Below are 19380 nucleotides of genomic sequence, written 5' to 3' on the forward strand. Positions count from 1 at the left end.
AATGAAGCTGCCTGTTCATAGCAAAAGAAACCATGATTGAAAGAGACGAATAGGTGAAAAAGGCTAGATTAAATTGGCAACTTAGAGCAGGAATGAATGTCACGTGTAAAATATTTTTATCATCAGGGAGGTGGAATTAGGAACCCTTTTTCATATGATTGCTATGTTCGTGTTTCGGAAACAAGAAAAGACTGGCTCATTTTTTTTTTAAGTATTTTAATTTCCCACTCCACCTCTGTAGTGGAATTTGCTATTGTAGCATATGAAGATGGAAAGTTGATCAGTTGATCAAGTCTGCAACTGATTGCAGCAGAAAAACTTCGAGGACTTGATTCCTAAACTATGTGGTAAGACTATTTAGTGTGTATTTCTCTATTTGTAAAATGTGTCTGTATATCTGTGTCTATTGTGGAGGAAATTGATTTAAATATATTATATAAACTGAGTTTGCATAATAATTTAGAGTGAGCAGCTAACTCAGGAAACCTTACTGTATGCCAAAACCTTGACAGATGCAGTATATTGCTTGCTCTGTAAGTTTCTACTTGAAATTTTTGATAGTGTATATGTGCTTTCTGGTTACACAGCAATAACACCAATAGAGCAGTATAGTTTGTTTTTTTAGTCTGGGAAGATTTTCACTTTATTTCCAGGAGCAGGGTTGTAAGTTAGGTCAGGGCTTGACCTATATATCAGAATTCATCCCAAACCCCGTCTATAAAATTCCTTAGCTTAGCCACAGGCTATATGAAGAAAATAATGCATATACTTTTTTTAAAAAATCAGCATTGGGTAACGACAACATAATGGTTGAAAGTAGAGGTGGAAAGAAGTGTTCTTAGGATAAAGACTCAAAATATAATGGTGCTTTGGTTTTGTTTTGTTTTTTTAGAGGAGGAACTGAGTGCCAAGGCAGCTAAAGTAGTATCAAACTGCATTAATTCTACAGTATAGCTGCACTTCTAGCCTATAATCCAATGAGGCAATAGTGAAATGTTTCCATCTGTACAGCTTTCATCTATAGAGCCAGGATAGCAGTATAGCCTTCAAGACAGACATTGTTTATCTAAGAACTGAGAAACTGCTGAGGTATAGTGTTACATGGGTTTGTTTTTCCTTTATTTTTTGGAAAATTAGTGGCATTTCATAACATTTGTATTTATTTCAAATATACCAGTTCAATACAATTGAAAACATACAGCTTAAATGTGGAATTTGTTTCCAAAAGGTACCAAATCTATCTACATAAATGTTACAGGAATAAAAAGCATGCTGAGGATATGTGATCTGATGCATTTTTCTTTGTTTGTGTGTGTAGGGCGTGGTGGATTTGGTTCCTTTTGGAAACAAACTCCACAAATATATTCTATCAGAAACCCATGTCTATGCTCTCATGTCATGTCTAGGGAGAGAGCCAGAACACCCACAGCAAACTGTTCACTTGCAAATATTGAAATGTAGCTGCTTGTGTCTCCGAGTCTTTTTCTGGGTCAAATAACTTCATATATTTGACACTTATTTCTCATGGGATGAAAGATGTTTGTCTTTCATACCAAGTGATTTGTATTACCAGCATGTCATGTACTTTGTTTTCTGGTTGGTCACTGGAAGGCTTACCTTCACTTCAGATGGAGGAATTGCTGAGACACATATCTCTAGTTTGAGCTCAGTTTCAGTTTCTCCACATTTTCTGATAGATTATGCTCATTTCCATTACAAATTCTTTTTGTCTATATTTCAGAAATGACACATTCCAGGATTCCATAGGATAGAATTATGGCACTTAATGATGAATAATAGTGTTACAGCTGCTTTGAGTCTCCTTGTGGAAAGAGAAGTGGGGTATAAACAAACACAAACATCATCATCATAATATAGATGTGCAATGTGAATTGGCTACTGGACCTGAAAGCAAGCAAAGAACTTAAGTAGATGTGCAGGTCGTCATCTATGATCAAAATCATAGGCCCATACGAAGTGTTTGGAAAAATCAGCTTGCATGCTGGGAAATTTGCTAGGCATGGAGAAGTTATATTTTGGGTCATGACTCCCAAAATTCCCTAGCCAGAATGGTAAAGTAAGAACTGTAATCCAAAAGTCGTAATTATTCGGACCTCAGGTTATGTGGATAAAGTAATTGGAGGCTGTTGAGAAGTTTACAGCTTTAAAACCATTCCAAAAAGCAGACATAAATTCAAAGCCTAGTGTAAAATGTATTCATTCATATATATTTTTTCAAGAAAATGTGTTTTAAAATATTAACAAACCTTTATTGTTTGTTAACGATAAAAGGCGATAGTTTCCTTGTAATAATTAGAAAGAAAGAAAAACGGCCTTCACTATTGTTCCCAGTAAAAACTTCATTGTAATCCATGCAATAACTTCACAGTGGTCCTCAAAATTTTCAGCTTTAGTGGAGTTACTGTATATGCATTTGTTATACCTTTCCTGCTACCTTTTATCCAGAATGGTGAATTGTATGGCTTGATTTATCATTAAATTAAAAAAAGAGAAGTTTACAGGGGATTAGGCTTCCCCTTTTGTCTTCTCGTTTGACTGACAGGTAGTTTTTATAGTATTAAAGGGTTGTGCAAAATCACTTTTAACAGGGAGGGGTTTGCTGCATTTTGATCTATTGTATTATGTAATAAATATACTCCATTACCAACTCATGATACGAACATGCTATGATTATTCTTTTTCCAGGAAAAAAGATCTAGCAGGCTTTCAAGGTACTTTGCTATTAGGTCAACTCTATACCATACTTTTTCTTCTTCTTTGAATCCATGCATTTATATAGGGAGTGCCAGCTTTTGCCTTGCTGGTCCATAATGGGCCTTTTGGTGCACTGAGTAAATGGAATTTCATGTGTAGGCTCTGAGGGAATCATTGCTCTTGGTGTGTTTGGTTTCCTGATATTTTTTTAAATTTTTCATATAGATGACTATTTTGACCTGCAGTCATAAAAACCAAGCCTTCAATTAATTGCTTAGACATTTTCTAGAGACAGTAGAAGCCTATTTTATCTGTAGGAACTATGGGTCATCTGCATAGTTAAGTAGCCCCATGGAACTTACTGGATGACATCTGCTGATGGGCTTTCCCTATTTTAAAGTGATACTGTGGATTGCCAAAGCATTTTCTATCTTTGCTGGCATTGTGAATCATAACTAATTATATTTTATTTCTTACAGGAGTCCTGGCATTCAGTTAACTCTGAAACAGATAAATTAGTTCTCTCCTAATGAAAGTCACAAGGAAGGATCCATCGACCAAAGAGTTCTCAAACAAAAATGAGTTTATGGCATCCCTGTTAATTCCAGAGATTGTCTTGCCTTCATTCTGAACAAGCATATCTACCTGGCATTGCCTAGGTATCGGAGAGGCTGATGCCCCCCTCTTTTTATCCCAACTTTCTCTTTCCTTTTCCTCATACCTTACCCCCTCGCCTTTCTCTTCCTTCCTTCACTCCCTCCTTTATCTTTCTTCCCTTCTCCATTCCCTTTTTAATTTTTCCTTTCTTTTCCTTCCCTTTTCTCCCTTCTCCAGCTCAGAGAGGGCCTCACATAATGTCTCCATTACAACATGGCTCTCTTTGTGACTCTTTTCTTCCTTGCTTGCTTCCCCTCATGTACACGGAAGACACCTTGGTTTCCCAGTAACATCACAAAGGGCCACTAGATTGTCACCTAGCAATAGGTTTTGTGGTACAGCCACACATACATACAGGCAGGCAAATAGACTTTGACTTTTTTATATATAGATCACATTGGTATTGTAACAAAAAGACATATTTATCATCTGCATATCTGTCAATTTGTCTGTCTATCTATCTATCTATCTATCTATCTATCTATCTATCTATCCATCCATACAAACACTCATACATTCACACACGCATATACACACACTTACATAAAAATGTTACAGGGTTATTATACCTGTCTTATCTACATTTCTCTTACACTAAGGAGATTCACTCTTCAGAAGAACAAAAACTTTTGGGGTGAGGCCTGGAGTTAAAGTTCTCTCTCTCATTATAGGGGAGAAACAATTCACTGAGAAAAACCTGCTTTTGTCTCCAAAACCAACACTAATGTATTTTGGATATGAAAAACATCAAGGGATAATCCAAACGGGCCATTATTTGTCTTAAGTGATCTGTGAGCCTTGAAGAGAGTAGTAGTCACAGATAAGGGAATGAAGTTTGGGGAGATATTGAGATAATAATCTAAAGATTAATTTATTTTAAAAATAAGAATTTGAATTCAAGGCAAAATGGATAAGTTGTTGATATGAATATTATTTGTGGTTATGTATTTTAAATATATTTGTTTATATTTATCAACAAGAAATACATATATGTGTGTGTTTTTTTATTTTAATTGACTGTGAAAATGTAATAATTAAAAAACAGCAAAAACTATTAAGATTTAGTGAGAAAGAATATAAATTCTTCTAAGGATATGGAATTGAGTAGTAGAGCTGTCTGTTAAAAGGAAAAGAGAGCTTCCTTCCATACCTACAAATAATTCAAATGAAGGGAAATCAAACCTATTGATTGTATTCATAGCCTTCTGTCACTATTGTTTTTAGGGCTTTGCAGATGGATCATGCTTCCAGAGTTTAATAGTGTGCTACATAGGACTTGATCTGCTCCCTGTCTGACTATCAGGAGAGAAAGCTTTCTTATCAAGCTAAAAAAAAAGCAACTGTATTTTTTATTATTCAAAGGAAGATGTAATTTATATGTATCTTGATGCATAAAGTGTACTAGTATAAGCACCTTCTTGTCACAAGAGGTTGGTGTTTCCTCAATTATGTTTAAGTAATTGAACTAGCAAAGGTCCACATGGCAGAACTCAATTTTTTCTATTTTCTTTCACTGAAAAAATGTGAAACATGTTAGAGCAAGTTACAAGGCACTGCAGTGGACACATTCATATATCCTTCCTGCATTTCTTTATAATGTGAAATGCATGTTAGCAGAGAGGATATGCCTGACCACAGTTTGAGAATCAGGATAATTGAATTCCTGGAAGCTGACATGACAAAGAACCTTGAAGGACTGCTGTAAGTAAGGGCTTTTAAAAAGCAATCTGCCTCATGGGAGAAATAAGGCATGGCAAGAATTTCCATAGAGATAATGCATTGATTTATATGCTGAGAAAATTGGTTTGAAGAGTGATTAATTGGTTAAGAAGACATGGTTAATATATTTGTGGCTGCACATAACTTCTCAGATGTGGGCTGATCTGGAAGCCAAGTCCAGCCAAAGATGATATTTTATCTCACTGCAAACCCTATGGACTGTGCTCCAGAAATACTGAATTACTGTTTGTAGCAACCTGTCTTTGTGTACCAGATCACAGAGAACAGAATCAGGAATGTCTTTTATTTTTGCTGGTTAAAGATGGGTGAATTCATCTATTTTTGGCCTCTACATGTCCACTTCGTGTGTATTGACTCATACATTAATTTTGTCCAATTTTTACATCAAAAATGCGTATCTATTTTCATACTTGCTTACAGCTATGGTGTGTCAGTTTTCTTTAGATATGCATTGTGTATGCAAACTTTGGGCTGAGAATAGCATGTAGTAGTTCAGAGTGTGTATTTCAAAGGAGACCATGCATCTCACTTGACTGGGATCCTGCCTTGGTGTTATTTCTGCAGCCTTGTCTGTAGCACCTGTCCCACCACCCTCTCTTGCTCTTCCGTGCATTTCCTGCAGCTTGTATACAGAATTTTCCATATCTTTTTTAGTAATGGCTGGTGACTTTCCTGTTAGTGGGATGGAGAATCCATTTTGAGATTAAGCCTGAACTTTAAAGGAGCAATTTGAGATATTGAATCCCATGCCCAAAATATATTCTTTAAAGCTTGGACTGAAATCTGGAGCATATTTCTTACCCCAGAGGCCTCATAGAGTAAATTTTAAAGGAAATGTCCATAGTGCTAAACCATCTTCGAGAGAAGCTTTAGCACTTTGAATGGCTCCTTTAAAATTCGGACTAAAATCCAGAGTGGTTTCAGTGCCCCACTGACATTGCAACCACCAACTAATACTGGTTTCCACATTGACATCTAGAGTGCATTGCTGGGGGTAATCCACTTTTGCCTGTCTTTTGCCCACAGTGGAGAATTGGCCTTGACATTATGGTGGAAGTAGCCTATAACCTGACACCTGACAGTGAGATGAGAATGGCAGCACAAAAACCCAAAGCATCCTTCCTCTTAAAATGCCAGTTGAGGGTGATATAGCCAATGCTCACCAGCCCAGCCTCTTGCATTGCCCTCACATATTTCATGTCAAAAGTGCTCAGGGAAATTTCTGAAACTTTCCCTACTATCCCCAAGAAGAAAACTTATACAGTAGAATCTCACTTATCCAAGCTAAACGGGCCAGCAGAAGCTTGAATAAACGAATTTCTTGGATAATAAGGTGGGATTAAGGAAAAACCTATTAAACATCAAATTAGGTTATGATTTTACAAATTAAGCACCAAAACATCATGTTATACAACAAATTTGACAGAAAACGTAGTTCAATACGCAGTAATGTTATGTTGTAATTACTGTATTTACAAATTTAGCACCAAAATATCACGATATATTGAAAACATTGACTACAAAAATAGCTTGGATAATCCAGAAGCTTAGATAAGTGAGGCTTGGATAAGTGAGACTCTACTGTATATATAAATAAGTAAACTCTCTAGGTATTATTTAATTGCCTGACATTGTGCTGAAGAAAATCATCCTATAATTTACCGTGTTTCCCCGAAAATAAGACAGTGTCTTATATTAATTTTTGCTCCCAAAGATGCTCTAGGTCTTATTTTCAGGGGATGTCTTATTTTTCCATAAAGAAGAATTCACATTAATTGTTGAACAAAAAATGAACATTTATTATATACTGTACATTAGTTGTCATCACAAACCAGCATAACCAGACAAACTGTGAATCCTATCAAGAATTTCTTGTTACTACCATTAATTCCATGTCCAACACTCTATGGCACATATATTTACCGATCCTGCATGCTCTGGTGTTCTGTTCAGCGAGCATGCTTCCAAACAAAAATTTTGCTAGGTCTTACTTTCAGGGGAGGCCTTATATTTAGCATTTCAGCAAAACCTCTACTAGGTTTTATTTTCTGGGGATGTCTTATTTTAGGGGAAACAGGGTATTTATTTTCCCCAACACTGTAATTGCAGTGGAAATATAGAACAGAAGAGCTGGGGAGAAAATGGGTCTGTTATAAAATTTCAGTACTTCCATAGCTCACTATTCTAAAAAACTGGATTTATTTTCTGTCATAATAACTCCCTAGTCCCTATGCCTATTCTTCTGAAACATTGCACATATCTGTACATTATATGTTATTTTATACAAATTGCTGAAAAACACACACAAAGGGAGGGAGCTGTTTTTGTACAATACCCTGCACCTATCTCTCTCTGGCTTTAATACGTTGATTTCCTCAGAAAAGGCAATGATGCCTCTAAGTTTTTACCTGTTTTGCCAAGAAATTTTACATAAGCACTTTTTGGCACCTGCAGTTAATAAAAGATATGGAATGTAGGACTTTTTGTCTGAACTTCAACAGGAATTACGCTCTCATGCAAGGTTACTATGGCTGCAAATTTCAATTCTGATAAACAGAGGGAGGAAATTGTAATACAGGTTACATTTCCTTTATTCAAAATGTTTAGAACCAGAAGTATTTGGGAATTCAGATTTTTAAAAAAGATTTTGGAGTATGTGTATTTGCACATACATACATAATGGGAAATCTTGGGGATGGAGACGAAGTCTAAGGATGAACTTCACTGATGTTTCATATATACCTTATATGCATAGCATGAAGATAATTTTGTGCAGTATTTTTTTAGTAATTTTGTGAATGAAACAAAGTTTAGGCACACTGAACTACCAGGAAGCAAAGGTGTTGCTATCTCAGCCACCCATGTGGACAGTTGTGATTTTGGAGTAGTTTGGATTTAAGAATTCCTAAAAAGGGAGGCTCAACCTGTACATTTTAAAATTATCCAATGGTAGCTAATGTGTTGAGAGATGAATCTTTGGATTTCCAAATCTCAGCCTGGATTTCAGATTCAGTTGAACCAGAACTACACTGGTTTAAAGGATTAAAACAAATACAGATGTAGAAATAATATGGCTGTTCTGATGTGGGATTACAAACCACAAGAGCCCTAGTTAGACTAGCCAATCTTGAAGAATACTGGGAGGTGCAGTCTTGATTGCTGTGTTATTTTTGCTTGTAGCATAGAGAATAGCTTGAGTGCCTTCATTGTTCCTGACTTGTGGCAACCCTAAAAAAAACTTATCATAGTAATTTCTTGGCAAGATTAGTTCAGAAGTTATTTGCTGTTGCCTTCCTCTGAGGCTCAGAGAGTGTGATTTGCCCAAGCTCACCCCTTGGGTTTCCATGACTGAGTGGGAATTCAAACCCTGGTCTCCAGTCATAGTTCAACACTCAAATCATTACATCATGCCAGCTCGCAACAGTAGCTATTAAAAATAAATCACCATCCTTGTGGTTGGTCCCAGTCTTTGAATGGCTACTTCCATGCTTTCCTTTTACTGGCAGCTGGAGACTGGATTTCCTTTTACTGGCAACAACAGACTTTAGGGACTGACTGTAACAGACTTTTAATGATGTATTTTTAAATAGTTTTAATTCTATTCTTAATTGCTTTTAAAAATATGTCTTACATGTTTATTGCTGATGTGTTTACCTGTTTTTAATTTCTTCGAGTTTTAATGTTCTGTAAGACACCCATAACTATAACAATTACACCTTCATAACTGCATAATAGGATTCTGACCAGTCATCATCATTATTTCATTTATGGATATGTAAACTACAATTATGGGTTTGTAACTGATTGGTAAAACTATGTATTTTATTGGAAATCTAGCAAATGCCATCCCAGTCCACTTTAATAGCTCTCACTCACATAGGGCAAAGGAGGTCTGTTCAGATTCTGATCATGCTGCAAGGAAGCTATTTCCAGACCCTCTCATCAGTCGGAGAGGCTGCAACAATCTGAAACAAGACCCCTGTTGTAAATTCATGTTGCAGCCTTGCTGGTTTATGGGAGGGAGGTGAAAATGTGATCCTACTGGTATGCTGATCACCAGCTGAATGCACCTCCTTTGCTTAATCCAGCAGCCGACTCTTAAAGGTAGGCTGGGGATAAGATTGAGTCAGGAGATATTACCTAATCTGGTCTCCATATGTAAACGCCAGCCAATCTAGAATGCGGGCATATAATGTCATACAATATTTCAATTAAGTTGCTGCTCAGAAGCACTTCAATAAATTCTGAGCTTTATTTATTTTCTGTTGACAGATATATCCTACTACGCAGCAGTATAATGATGTTGTCAATGCATTGCTCCAGGCATACCCTTTTCTAGATGAGAATCGCAGTAGCTTTCTAAGTATTAAAACAAATAAGTTTGTTTTCCATAAAATTTTAAAAAAGGAAAAGCTGCACTTAAAATGTGTTAAATCTACACTTAATTCCTTTTCTGTGTGGCTAGTACCAACATCTATTTCAAGGGATAATGAATTAAATATACTACAACTTGGGACCTTCATAATTTGGAAGGAAGCTCTATATATTTTTAGATCAGGGATTGAGGGCCCATGAGAAAGCAATATTCCAGGAGATCAACATATAGGGTGAATTAGTCAATAGTGATTCCAGCCCATGGCAGTCTAAGCTATAGAAAGAATTGTACTTGTTGCTCATTTTAAACAACTGAAGACCAGACATTCTTTCCAATTTAATGGAAATCACTACCACTTCAGCAGTGGAACTCTCTGCTTCGGAGTGTAGTGGGGGCTCCTCCTTTGGAAGCTTTTAAACAGAGGCTGGATGGCCATCAGTCAGGGGTACTTCGAATGTGCTTTTCATGCATGGCAGAATGGAGTTGGACTAGATGGCCCATGCGGTTTCTTCCAAGTCTATGATTCTATGATCTAACACCACTTTCACTACTCAAAAGAGTATGGGGACTAGCATCCTGTTAGTGACACACACAGGCATATGATGTATTCTGCCTGCAGAGTATTTTTATTGGCCATTGCACAACAGCCATACCCAGATAACCAGAATGGAGGTGGAGATTCCCATGCAGAGTATGTACTGATTTGTAGGGTATATAGGATCTGCAAAAGGCCTTGGCTCATTCTGTAATGCAGTGGTTCTCAACCTGGGGTCCCCAGATGTTTTTGACCTTCAAATCCCAGAAATCTTAATAGCTGGTAAACTGGCTGGGATTTCTGGGAGTTGAAGGAAAAAAACATCTGGGTACCCCGGGTTGAGAACCACTGCTGTAATGGAATCTGAGGTCTCACTGTGGAATACATAGAAGCCAAATGCAGAACACTTACCAATACTTAAAAAAAAAAACACCTAAAATAATTTGATACCAAGGTGCTACCTGCTTTCTTTCCAAGATCCTAATTCCATGTTTTCCCAGAGATATATATACATACGTACACACACACACACATACATACAGTATTTTAAAAACTGTTTTCGAAATAAACTGGTTCCCACCCAACTTGGGAGCAAGAGATAGCATGCTTGGAGAGAATAGATAAAGCTCAAAGAAAACCCTAATGCTTCCTCCCATACAGTTTCTATGGAAACGAGCTCTTAAAGACTATTTCAACCACCAACAAAGATCAATAGGAGATGATGAACAGGTTGTGAGAAATATGTGCAAGTTTGGACACAGACGTGGACCAACCAAAAATCTCCTAAAATGGTGATGAGAAAATCCAAGCCATTCATACAAGAGTGAGCATTCAGAAGAGTGGTTGCAGAAATAGAGAACATTGGTGCATGTAATTTTCCCCCCTTATCTGGTTAGTTTAAAAAGAAGGAAGCGTGTAATTATTATATTTTTTTTCACTTGAGCACACTCTGACAGAAAGGTAGAATAATGCAAGTACGAGCAGTCTCCAAGCTACAAACATCTGACTTAGGAATGACTCATAGTTAAGAATGAGACTGAGACAACAGGAAGTGATAGAAATCTACTCCTAGGAAGGGAAATTCACCCCTGAAAGAGTTATCATGGGGAAAATGTGTCTCCACTGAAGCTTTCTCCCCAATCTTTGTTTCCATAACAAGTCAATTTTTTCAAAATCCAATTATCATAGGGACAGAAAATGAGGTGAAATCTTCTGAACAGGGGCACAGACAGCAAAACAAACACCACAGGGCTATTCACCTTCCCTGTGCCATCCAAAGCTAAAAAAAATAACAATTTTTGGCTTTTAACATTTAAAAATGTACCTGTTCCCACTTACATACAAATTCAACTTAAGAACAAACCCAGAGAACCTATCTTGGTCTCAACTTAGGGACTGCCTGTACCTGTTCATTGTTTCCAGTATGGAAACAATTATCGTTATGAAATGGGAAGTGGGGAGGGGGAATAACCTGCAAAATGGGGAAAATGGTTTTCCTCCTTCAACTCTTTTCTGTCTAGCACCCCCTTCTGGCTTCCATCTAGGATAATGGAACAGTACCGTATTTTTTAATCTTTGGGTTTTCCATATTCAAATGGACCCTGTGCCTTTAATGCTTGCAAAAGTGAAGGGCCTACTATATAACACTACCAACAGCATCAGAACCTTGTAAGACACCTATCTGAGCTAGGACCTGAGTGAATCAGGACCCGAAAAATAGCTCTCTCCCACCTGCAAACTTCAACACAATGAGCGGAAGCTCAAGTTAAAAATGTGTTTCGAGGAGGGGAATATTTACAATTGTAGCAATAGGACTATAATTATGAATGCATGCCATAGACGGGTATGGAGCATTTAAAGATCTCTAACTGTAGATTATGAATCTGTAATTGCAATGCTGGATGCCAGCAATTAAAAACAGAGTAAGAAGACATTAACAAAAACTGGACCCTGGATGGCTGATTTTAATGGTGCTTATAGAGGCGTAGGTGTTCCTGTTTTGTGAACACGTTTTTATCTATCAATGAAATCAGTTAGTGCTAAGTTAATATGGGGTAAAAATTATAGCCTTAATAAGTATGAGTGGTTGTATTGCAATCCATTGTGCCATACACTAATAGCATCGCTAATTAAAGCCTTTTTACATACAGAACTCCGCCTCCATTTCTCACCACATATGCTAAGTCTGATTAACTGTTGCGTTTGATAATTACTGGTTTTTTTAATCCTATAGTTACTAGTAAGAGTAACACTATAATAATACTTTAACATCATAAAATTACCCGTTATTCTTGAATACCAATATTTAAATGACTTAATTGGGCTGGCAAAAGATGTGGGGTAAGCTTTCCCCACACACATTTCTAATTTAGAGTTTCAACAAACACTTGGCAGAACTGAAAAGTATGATTTTTATCTAACCAGTTTTGCAGAAAACCTGATATTGGGGGTGGGGGATTCTGCTTGCTAATTATTATTTTTTTACTTTGAGAAATAACAATCATATATTTTCCCTAAATATAATACCTTCTATTAGAAAAGTGTAGTTGTATATAGTATTCAATTGGGAAGCAGCACAACCTGTTGAAATCTTTAGGATCTGGGCTAGCATTCTGTATTGCAGTTATGGATTCATAACCTAGAATGTCAGGCTGTAATTTCTGCTTTCAATCATACCAAGTAGCCACAATTGTGGAACTATTATCACAATTATAATTGCACTCCCAAACTTTGTTTACCAGAGAGAAGTTGCACTCGGAGATCTAGGTTTATTCAGCTGGCAGTTGTGGCACAGGAAGTAAGCAAGACTTTTAACAATCCTCCTCCTTCTGTTTTTTTCTTTTATAAACTGAAATCAGCACCTACTATCTGGAAAAGTATGTTTGAAGGAGTGAGGCCGAGAAATGGCACTTAGTTACACACAGGCATATGTAATAAAGCAGGCAATATACAGGTCTTAATTTTCTTAGAAAAGTATGTATTCCCCATGCATATTTTATATTTCAATGGCATGCAAATCCTTGTGAAACATTTATAAATATTTTGTCAAAATCTGGTTGGATTACAACTGAAATCCTATGGTCTTTGTGAGGATGTCTTGAAAGTTAGAATAAATATGAATTTAGAAAAAAAAAATCCTGACCATTCTGGTGGAGTCTGGTGGTGGTGAGGCAGATGTTACTTTTCATCTTCTGCCTCATGGGCATAAACTCAACAAGGTTCATAATCTAATCCTCTAGTGCAAAACTTTTGTTAGTCTACTTGGAAATAAATTGCATTGAGGTAAATGATACTAACCTGGAAATTGTATGTAAATTGGTTTCTCAAGTCGGTCTTGACATGAAAAAAAAATATGTAGGACTAATTTTTGTTGATACTGCAAAGCTGATGAAAGCTTTTTAATTTTTAAAAATGCAATGTAAATTTTATGTGTAAATATTTATATTTTATGGTATTGAATGTTTGCCTTGTTTGTTATGTTTGGCAGTAGCTTTGAGTCCCTTCGGGGAAGAGAGGTGCGGGTTAGAAATATATTTTTATAATTATATGATACAGTTAAACTGTGTCTAATTTGACAAGTTTAGAACATTTACTATAAAGAACGTGACACCATACATGATTGTGTTAACTGGTTTATGGAAGAATACAGCAAAACACAGAAAAATTGGATGGAAGTGGATAACAGGATCAAGATTTTAGATGCAAGATGAGAAATAATAGGATGCCTTTGAAAGAGATCCATAGATTATTTTAATTTGTAAGGTGACACTAGCAGGTAATGGATGTTATTTTAAGTAGTTATTTTGCATTGTATGAAGCAAAGATGGCCATTGTGTATTTACTCCAGGAATTTTAGTATTAAATCATTCATTAATATGATGATCCAATTCTCTCTGGAGTTGCAAACGTTTCTGAGAAAGGAAGTCCTGTTCAAAGGACTCAGAATAGAACCCAATTCCACATACAGTATATGGCCTTTAAAATGTTGGCTTAAAAAGCACTGTCTTGCTGACCTATTTGAATTAGGTTCCATCTCAACCTCCAGCTTTTTGGGGTTTCAGTTTTTAACACAAAATGACATTTACAAGAAAATTGCAGATTTTGGAAGCATGTTCCAAAATCATACAGACTCTGAACTTGCTGAAGAATAATTAATCCGATTCTATCAAAGTCTGAAATAGCACAATGTCTTTCAGAAATGTGCATATAAGCAATTCTGCCTGGTTGTTAAAAGCAGTAAATGGACAGATACTTAGTTTAATTGGGATATTCTCAGAAGCACACTGAAAAATGGCTCTGCAATTCATCCTAAGCAGAATCTGTGTGGTTTATATTCGCTGAAAAGGGAAATGTAATTGTTCATTCTTTAAGTAGTATTATTTATAAAAGCAGCATGGGTTTTTGGATAGGGGTGCATGGAATTCCTAATAAATTATTGTCAAGTGTAGGCAAAACATCCAGATTACAGAGCCATCACATCCCCCTTTCAGTGTTTATTTGGTTAAAATTTTGCTCTGCATTTTCCCCATATGAACAGGCATGAAGATGGCTGCCGCATGTTTATTTTGGCCAGATGTTTTTTGGAGAAGATTCCCTTTTCCCGTTTCCAGTTGTAGGTGTGGAGGTATGTAAAGAGCTATTTCTTGGCCCAATTTAGTCCTTTGCATAACAGTATCTGTAAAGCAAGACACAACTGATGATGGTTGTCAAATTATAGTAAACATAAGGAAGCTCTTATGTTGCTAAAGGTCTTAAAGAAGACATTTATAGAGGGAAAGTCATCCAGTAGAGACAGCTGAACTGTGCTTAGTAGCTGAGAAACTTATTTCAGTTTTCCAATAACAAGCCTCTTATTTCAGCTTGCACTCTTCATGTTCTCATTACTTGGTGAAAAAAGCTGTTATTTCTGAGATTAGCTCTGCTTCTGCTGACCTTTCCAAAGGTTGTTATTACCACTTGTTCCCTAGTAGGCTAAAATCATTAAAGATAATAGTCATTCTGTAAATAATGTTATTTACAGAAGCACCCAAAGTGTAGGAGAGACTGTTAAGTACAGAAAAGGCAAAATGGTTGTCTGGAGGTGTTTCCTGCACACTGAAAATATCCTCTCTTCAGGTAGTTTTAAATATAATCTAATGAGGTATTTGTAGATTGCTTTGCCACAGTGCTCCATATCCCAAATCTTATTCAAAGGGTTAAAAGACTTAGAGGAAATGGTGCTGGAAGAGGCAGAAGGAGGGTGCATTAAGAAACACACTCACTCTGCCTTCTTCCAACAGGACTACTTTAAGCAGAACTCTATTCAGGGGATATTTCTGTTTGCAGAATTGAATTCCACCCACAGGTTTTTGATGTCATGTCTAGATAAAAACATCAGAAATAAAGGGGATGAGGTAGGATAGTCTTGTCTTGATAGTGTCAATCCTAGCTGAAATTTCCTCCCAAAGTTTTATGAGAATAATGATACTGTAATAATCCTTTTAAGTAACACAAGAAATGCCAAAAATTGCATTACAAAAAATTGCATTCTTTGTTTTCTGAAAGCAGGTTAACGTATCAATGTTAGTATTCAAAATAAATATTCATTTAATTTCAATGTGTGTGAGTGTCCTCTGTATTAGAAGGCGAAACAGGTTCAACTAGATGACCACACCGGGACCTTGGTTGCTCTTCCGGCCTACTTTCATGTCTTTGGCACTCCATTCCCTACAAGGCAGAACATTACGCTTCACTTTTTGGAATCCCTCATCTCTGAAGTGAAATGTCAACCAATACTTTAACTGAAAATCAGAAGAAATGGAAAACAATAATAATATACCAATACAGTGACTGTTGAAAATTTCCTTGGAAGTAATTCCTGGCTTATTAGATATCATAAGTTTGGTTTATCTTTTCAATAGTTTATATCTCTCCAACTGTTGTATGATCATAACATATGACTAAAGAAGTCTATGCTCCACATTTATTGTTGCAGGAGTCCCCGGTGGCATAGTGGTTTAAAGCCTTGTGACTTGAAGGTTGGGTTGCTGTCCTGAAGGCTGCCAGGTTCGAATCCAACCTGGGGAGAGCGCAGATGAGCTCACTCTATCAGCTCCAGCTCCATGTGGGGACATGAGAGAAGCCTCCCACAAGGATGGTAAAAACATCAAAACATCCAGGGGTCTCCTGGGCAATGTCCTTGCAGACGGCCAATTCTCTCACACCAGAAGCAACTTGCAGTTTCTCAAGTTGCTCCTGACATGAGAAAAAAAATCTATTGTTGCAGATGACATTAGGAAAATACCGTAATTGTTTTAGCAAGGGTTAACCAAGGTGTTTCAGTTTTCTAACTATATAAACACACAAGAGAGCAACAGTTTCTTCATTGCAGCATGGGCTGGTTCCTTAGTTTGTAAGTAAGTGCCATGTGGGCTGAATTGTATGCTTGGAGAACTCCATAGTCGTCACAAGTAGTGCCTGAACCAGTGTTCTATATATGTATTTCTGTGTTATTCCTGTCCCCAGAAGGCAGCTTTCAAGTCTCGGGTGCTACCAATGTGTTTGTGGGGGGAAAACCCCCGAAAGTGACTAGGCAGCAGTGAGTCAATTAAGTTACTTTGCCAAATCTCCCACAGATCTAAATCAATAAATAGAATATTAAGTGAACAACAGTGGCTGTGATCCTGTATTGCTAGATAGAGCAATGAGAAAAGAGTTCCGTTGCTTTAGCTACATCTGTCAATGCTGCTGATCCAAAGTGATTTCAAACAAGGCAGTTCGCTGACAAAAAGCTTAAAATTATTGAGAACATACTTTACATTCAACAGATGTAAACATTTCCCATGAATCTCATTCTTTTTAAAACTGAAAGGTGAAGATACTCCTTCTTTCATACATTCACATTTAATTTTCTTCTCTTTTAACAGACTGGCTCTACGATAATGTAACATAAAATAGTTGTTACCTAAGACATTAAATTTCATTTTTGGTAGTTTGTTTAATAATTCCATAGTAAATATGCTGGTGGAGGTATGCATTCAGATTTTTTTTAACCATGCAAAAATAAAAAATACAAAACGGTAGCATTAATTTCTGGAAATGTTTTTTGTACAATAGGTTAATCATCAGACTCATAGTCCATAGCAAAGTCTTCACTTTGAGATTCTGTGCAAAATGTAACAGTGAACAATCTCAACTAACTACAGCCCACTTATTTTAAAATTGTGAACAAATTATTATGAAAATGGCAAAATGATACAAAGGAATTCATTAAACCGAATTAAGTAAATTAATCAAGTACACATTCTGTGACACCTTAGAAAAAGCTAATATTTCCATTATTTTAACCTGTTACCTTAGTGGTTTCTCAATCAAATTAAGGATGACTAGCTGTAGAAAATTAGAGCCATCAAGTTTGGTAAACATTAACTACACTCTGTTTTATGAGCATCTTACTAAAAATTTAAACACTTCCCAGAAGTGTTCAGATTGCCAGGTTCTTGGAAAATATCAACATTTCATCCATTCCAACTTCTTCCTCTCCCTGGAGAGTTCTGTAATTATCCCTTTTGTATCTCTGTGCTTTGAAGAAAAACATGAACTTCAGTGAAGAGAAGCCTGTCCCGTTATCCACTTCTCAATCAGAGTTCATTATGAGAGTTCTTGTCAGCAGCCTTGAACATGAGAATTGAGTTGAAGATTTTTAGTGCTGGTCCCAGTTTAATGCTCATTATTTTGACTATATCTGCTTGGGTCATTAGCAAGAAAGCTTCTCCATCAATTTGCTAAGAAAAGAAAGAAAGAAAGAAAGAAAGAAAGAAAGAAAGAAAGAAAGAAAGAAAGAAAGAAAGAAAGAAAGAAAGAGGACTATTAATATTTTATAGCATTTAAGAATATACAAAGTCCATCTTAATAACTGAAGGGGGGGGGCAAAATGGCAAGCTTGAACTCACATTTTGGATCCAAATCTCTCTGGTATACAGTAATCTAACAACTATAAAAATGGTATCATGCAGATGTTTTTGACTAATTGTCACACAGCTGGACATAAGGCTCTTTCAGATGACATTGTTATATTGCTATGTTTCACTTAACTGCCATGGCTAATATTCTGTGAGATTCTGTGGTCTGGGTTTAGTGTTGCACTAGAGCTCTTTGGATGATGAGCTGTAATTGGCCCTTCCTAAACTACAATTCACAGAATTCCATATGAAACTGCCATGGCAGTTAAAGTGGAATACAACAGTGTAGTGTGATAGGACCCAGAGTCTATATTTCCCACCCATGTAATATGCATTTAAACGAAATGTCAAGGATTTCCCTCTCCCTTTACGACATATTTTATGTGTAGTATGTTGAGTATAAGAGACAGAGCTGTTACTTGTTTCCATGTCATGAGAAATGGCCTATTTGTTCTCCTCAAACCACTTTTGAAAAGGTGATGTTGGTAGGAAATACTGTTCTCCTAAAACTACAACTCTTGCCATACTCAAGTTAAAAATGTCTTTATGAACAAAGGAAACTGTCTTGTACTAAGCCAAACTGTTATTCCTACCAATTTAATAATATCTTGATTTAAGTTCTAGCACATGCAGATACAGTTGTTAGGGTGGAAACAGATTTACCCCAAGCTTTTACAGATAATGCCAGATAAGGTAAGGCCAGTAAACCAAAGAAATTCTCTAGAAAACTTGCCTGGAGAAAAACTTTGCTTGCAAAAGGGACACGTAGGGGAGAAGTAAAAGAAAGTCTAAGAATCCATAAACCAAACAGAGTTGGCACACTAAGTGCATTGATCAGATCATCTGTGCAAAGATGTCTCTATCTCTCAGCTATCAACATTGGTACCATTCATCTGATAACAAAAGTAGAATGTCATGTATCTGATTCAGTGTCTTGTTCTCTTTAAGGCTTCCCCTATAACAGTTTACCTTGTAAGACCATTTGTAGTATTTTCTACAGCAGACTTACATGGCTGTGCCCAGAAATGGTCAGGTAAAAGGCTCTCAGTATTATTATTTACTACATGATGACAGAATGCTTTTCAGTAACACCAGCAGTAGCATGAAAACAAATGCAGTAGGACAGATTCAGATCTCACTTTTTCTATCTCTTGCTGAAGCAGTAAAGGATGATTGCTCTTTATTACGGTTGAAATATTATATTGCTAAAATGACCCAGTCTCAGCCAAGAGGCCCTGGCTTAAGGCAATGATCACAATTTTGATACAAATAAAAACCAACCTCACAGTCTACAATCTCCAATGTAAAACTTTAGTTATTCCTAATCAGACCTAATCCTAATCAGCTGGGAGAATATGAGCCTTTGTCAAACTCTGAACATCCCCATGTATCCTGCCATCAAGATAAGTAATGCAAAA

General features: G+C 36.6%; 2 protein-coding genes across 4 annotated transcripts in view; one reads left to right on the forward strand and one right to left on the reverse strand.

Moving 5' to 3' along the window:
• The first annotated feature begins 268 nt into the window (after positions 1-268).
• samd3 (sterile alpha motif domain containing 3) lies at positions 269-16953 on the forward strand. The gene is given in 6 exon segments (XM_062982935.1): positions 269-347; positions 3550-3658; positions 4910-4992; positions 4995-5077; positions 9385-9475; positions 16928-16953. Coding segments are annotated over 6 exon segments (471 nt in total).
• A 25-nt stretch (positions 16954-16978) lies between these two features.
• l3mbtl3 (L3MBTL histone methyl-lysine binding protein 3) overlaps positions 16979-19380 on the reverse strand; it is an 86356-nt gene continuing 83954 nt past the window's right edge. For all 3 annotated transcript variants that reach the window (XM_062978790.1, XM_016996412.2, XM_062978786.1), the window contains exon 22: positions 16979-17785. In XM_062978790.1, coding sequence (XP_062834860.1) covers positions 17642-17785 — 144 coding nt within the window. In that variant the 3' untranslated portion in view covers positions 16979-17641. The remainder of the gene's footprint in view (positions 17786-19380) is intronic.

The sequence above is a fragment of the Anolis carolinensis genome, chromosome 1, assembly GCF_035594765.1.
Source record: "Anolis carolinensis isolate JA03-04 chromosome 1, rAnoCar3.1.pri, whole genome shotgun sequence".
Classification (NCBI taxonomy): Eukaryota; Metazoa; Chordata; class Lepidosauria; order Squamata; family Dactyloidae; genus Anolis; species Anolis carolinensis.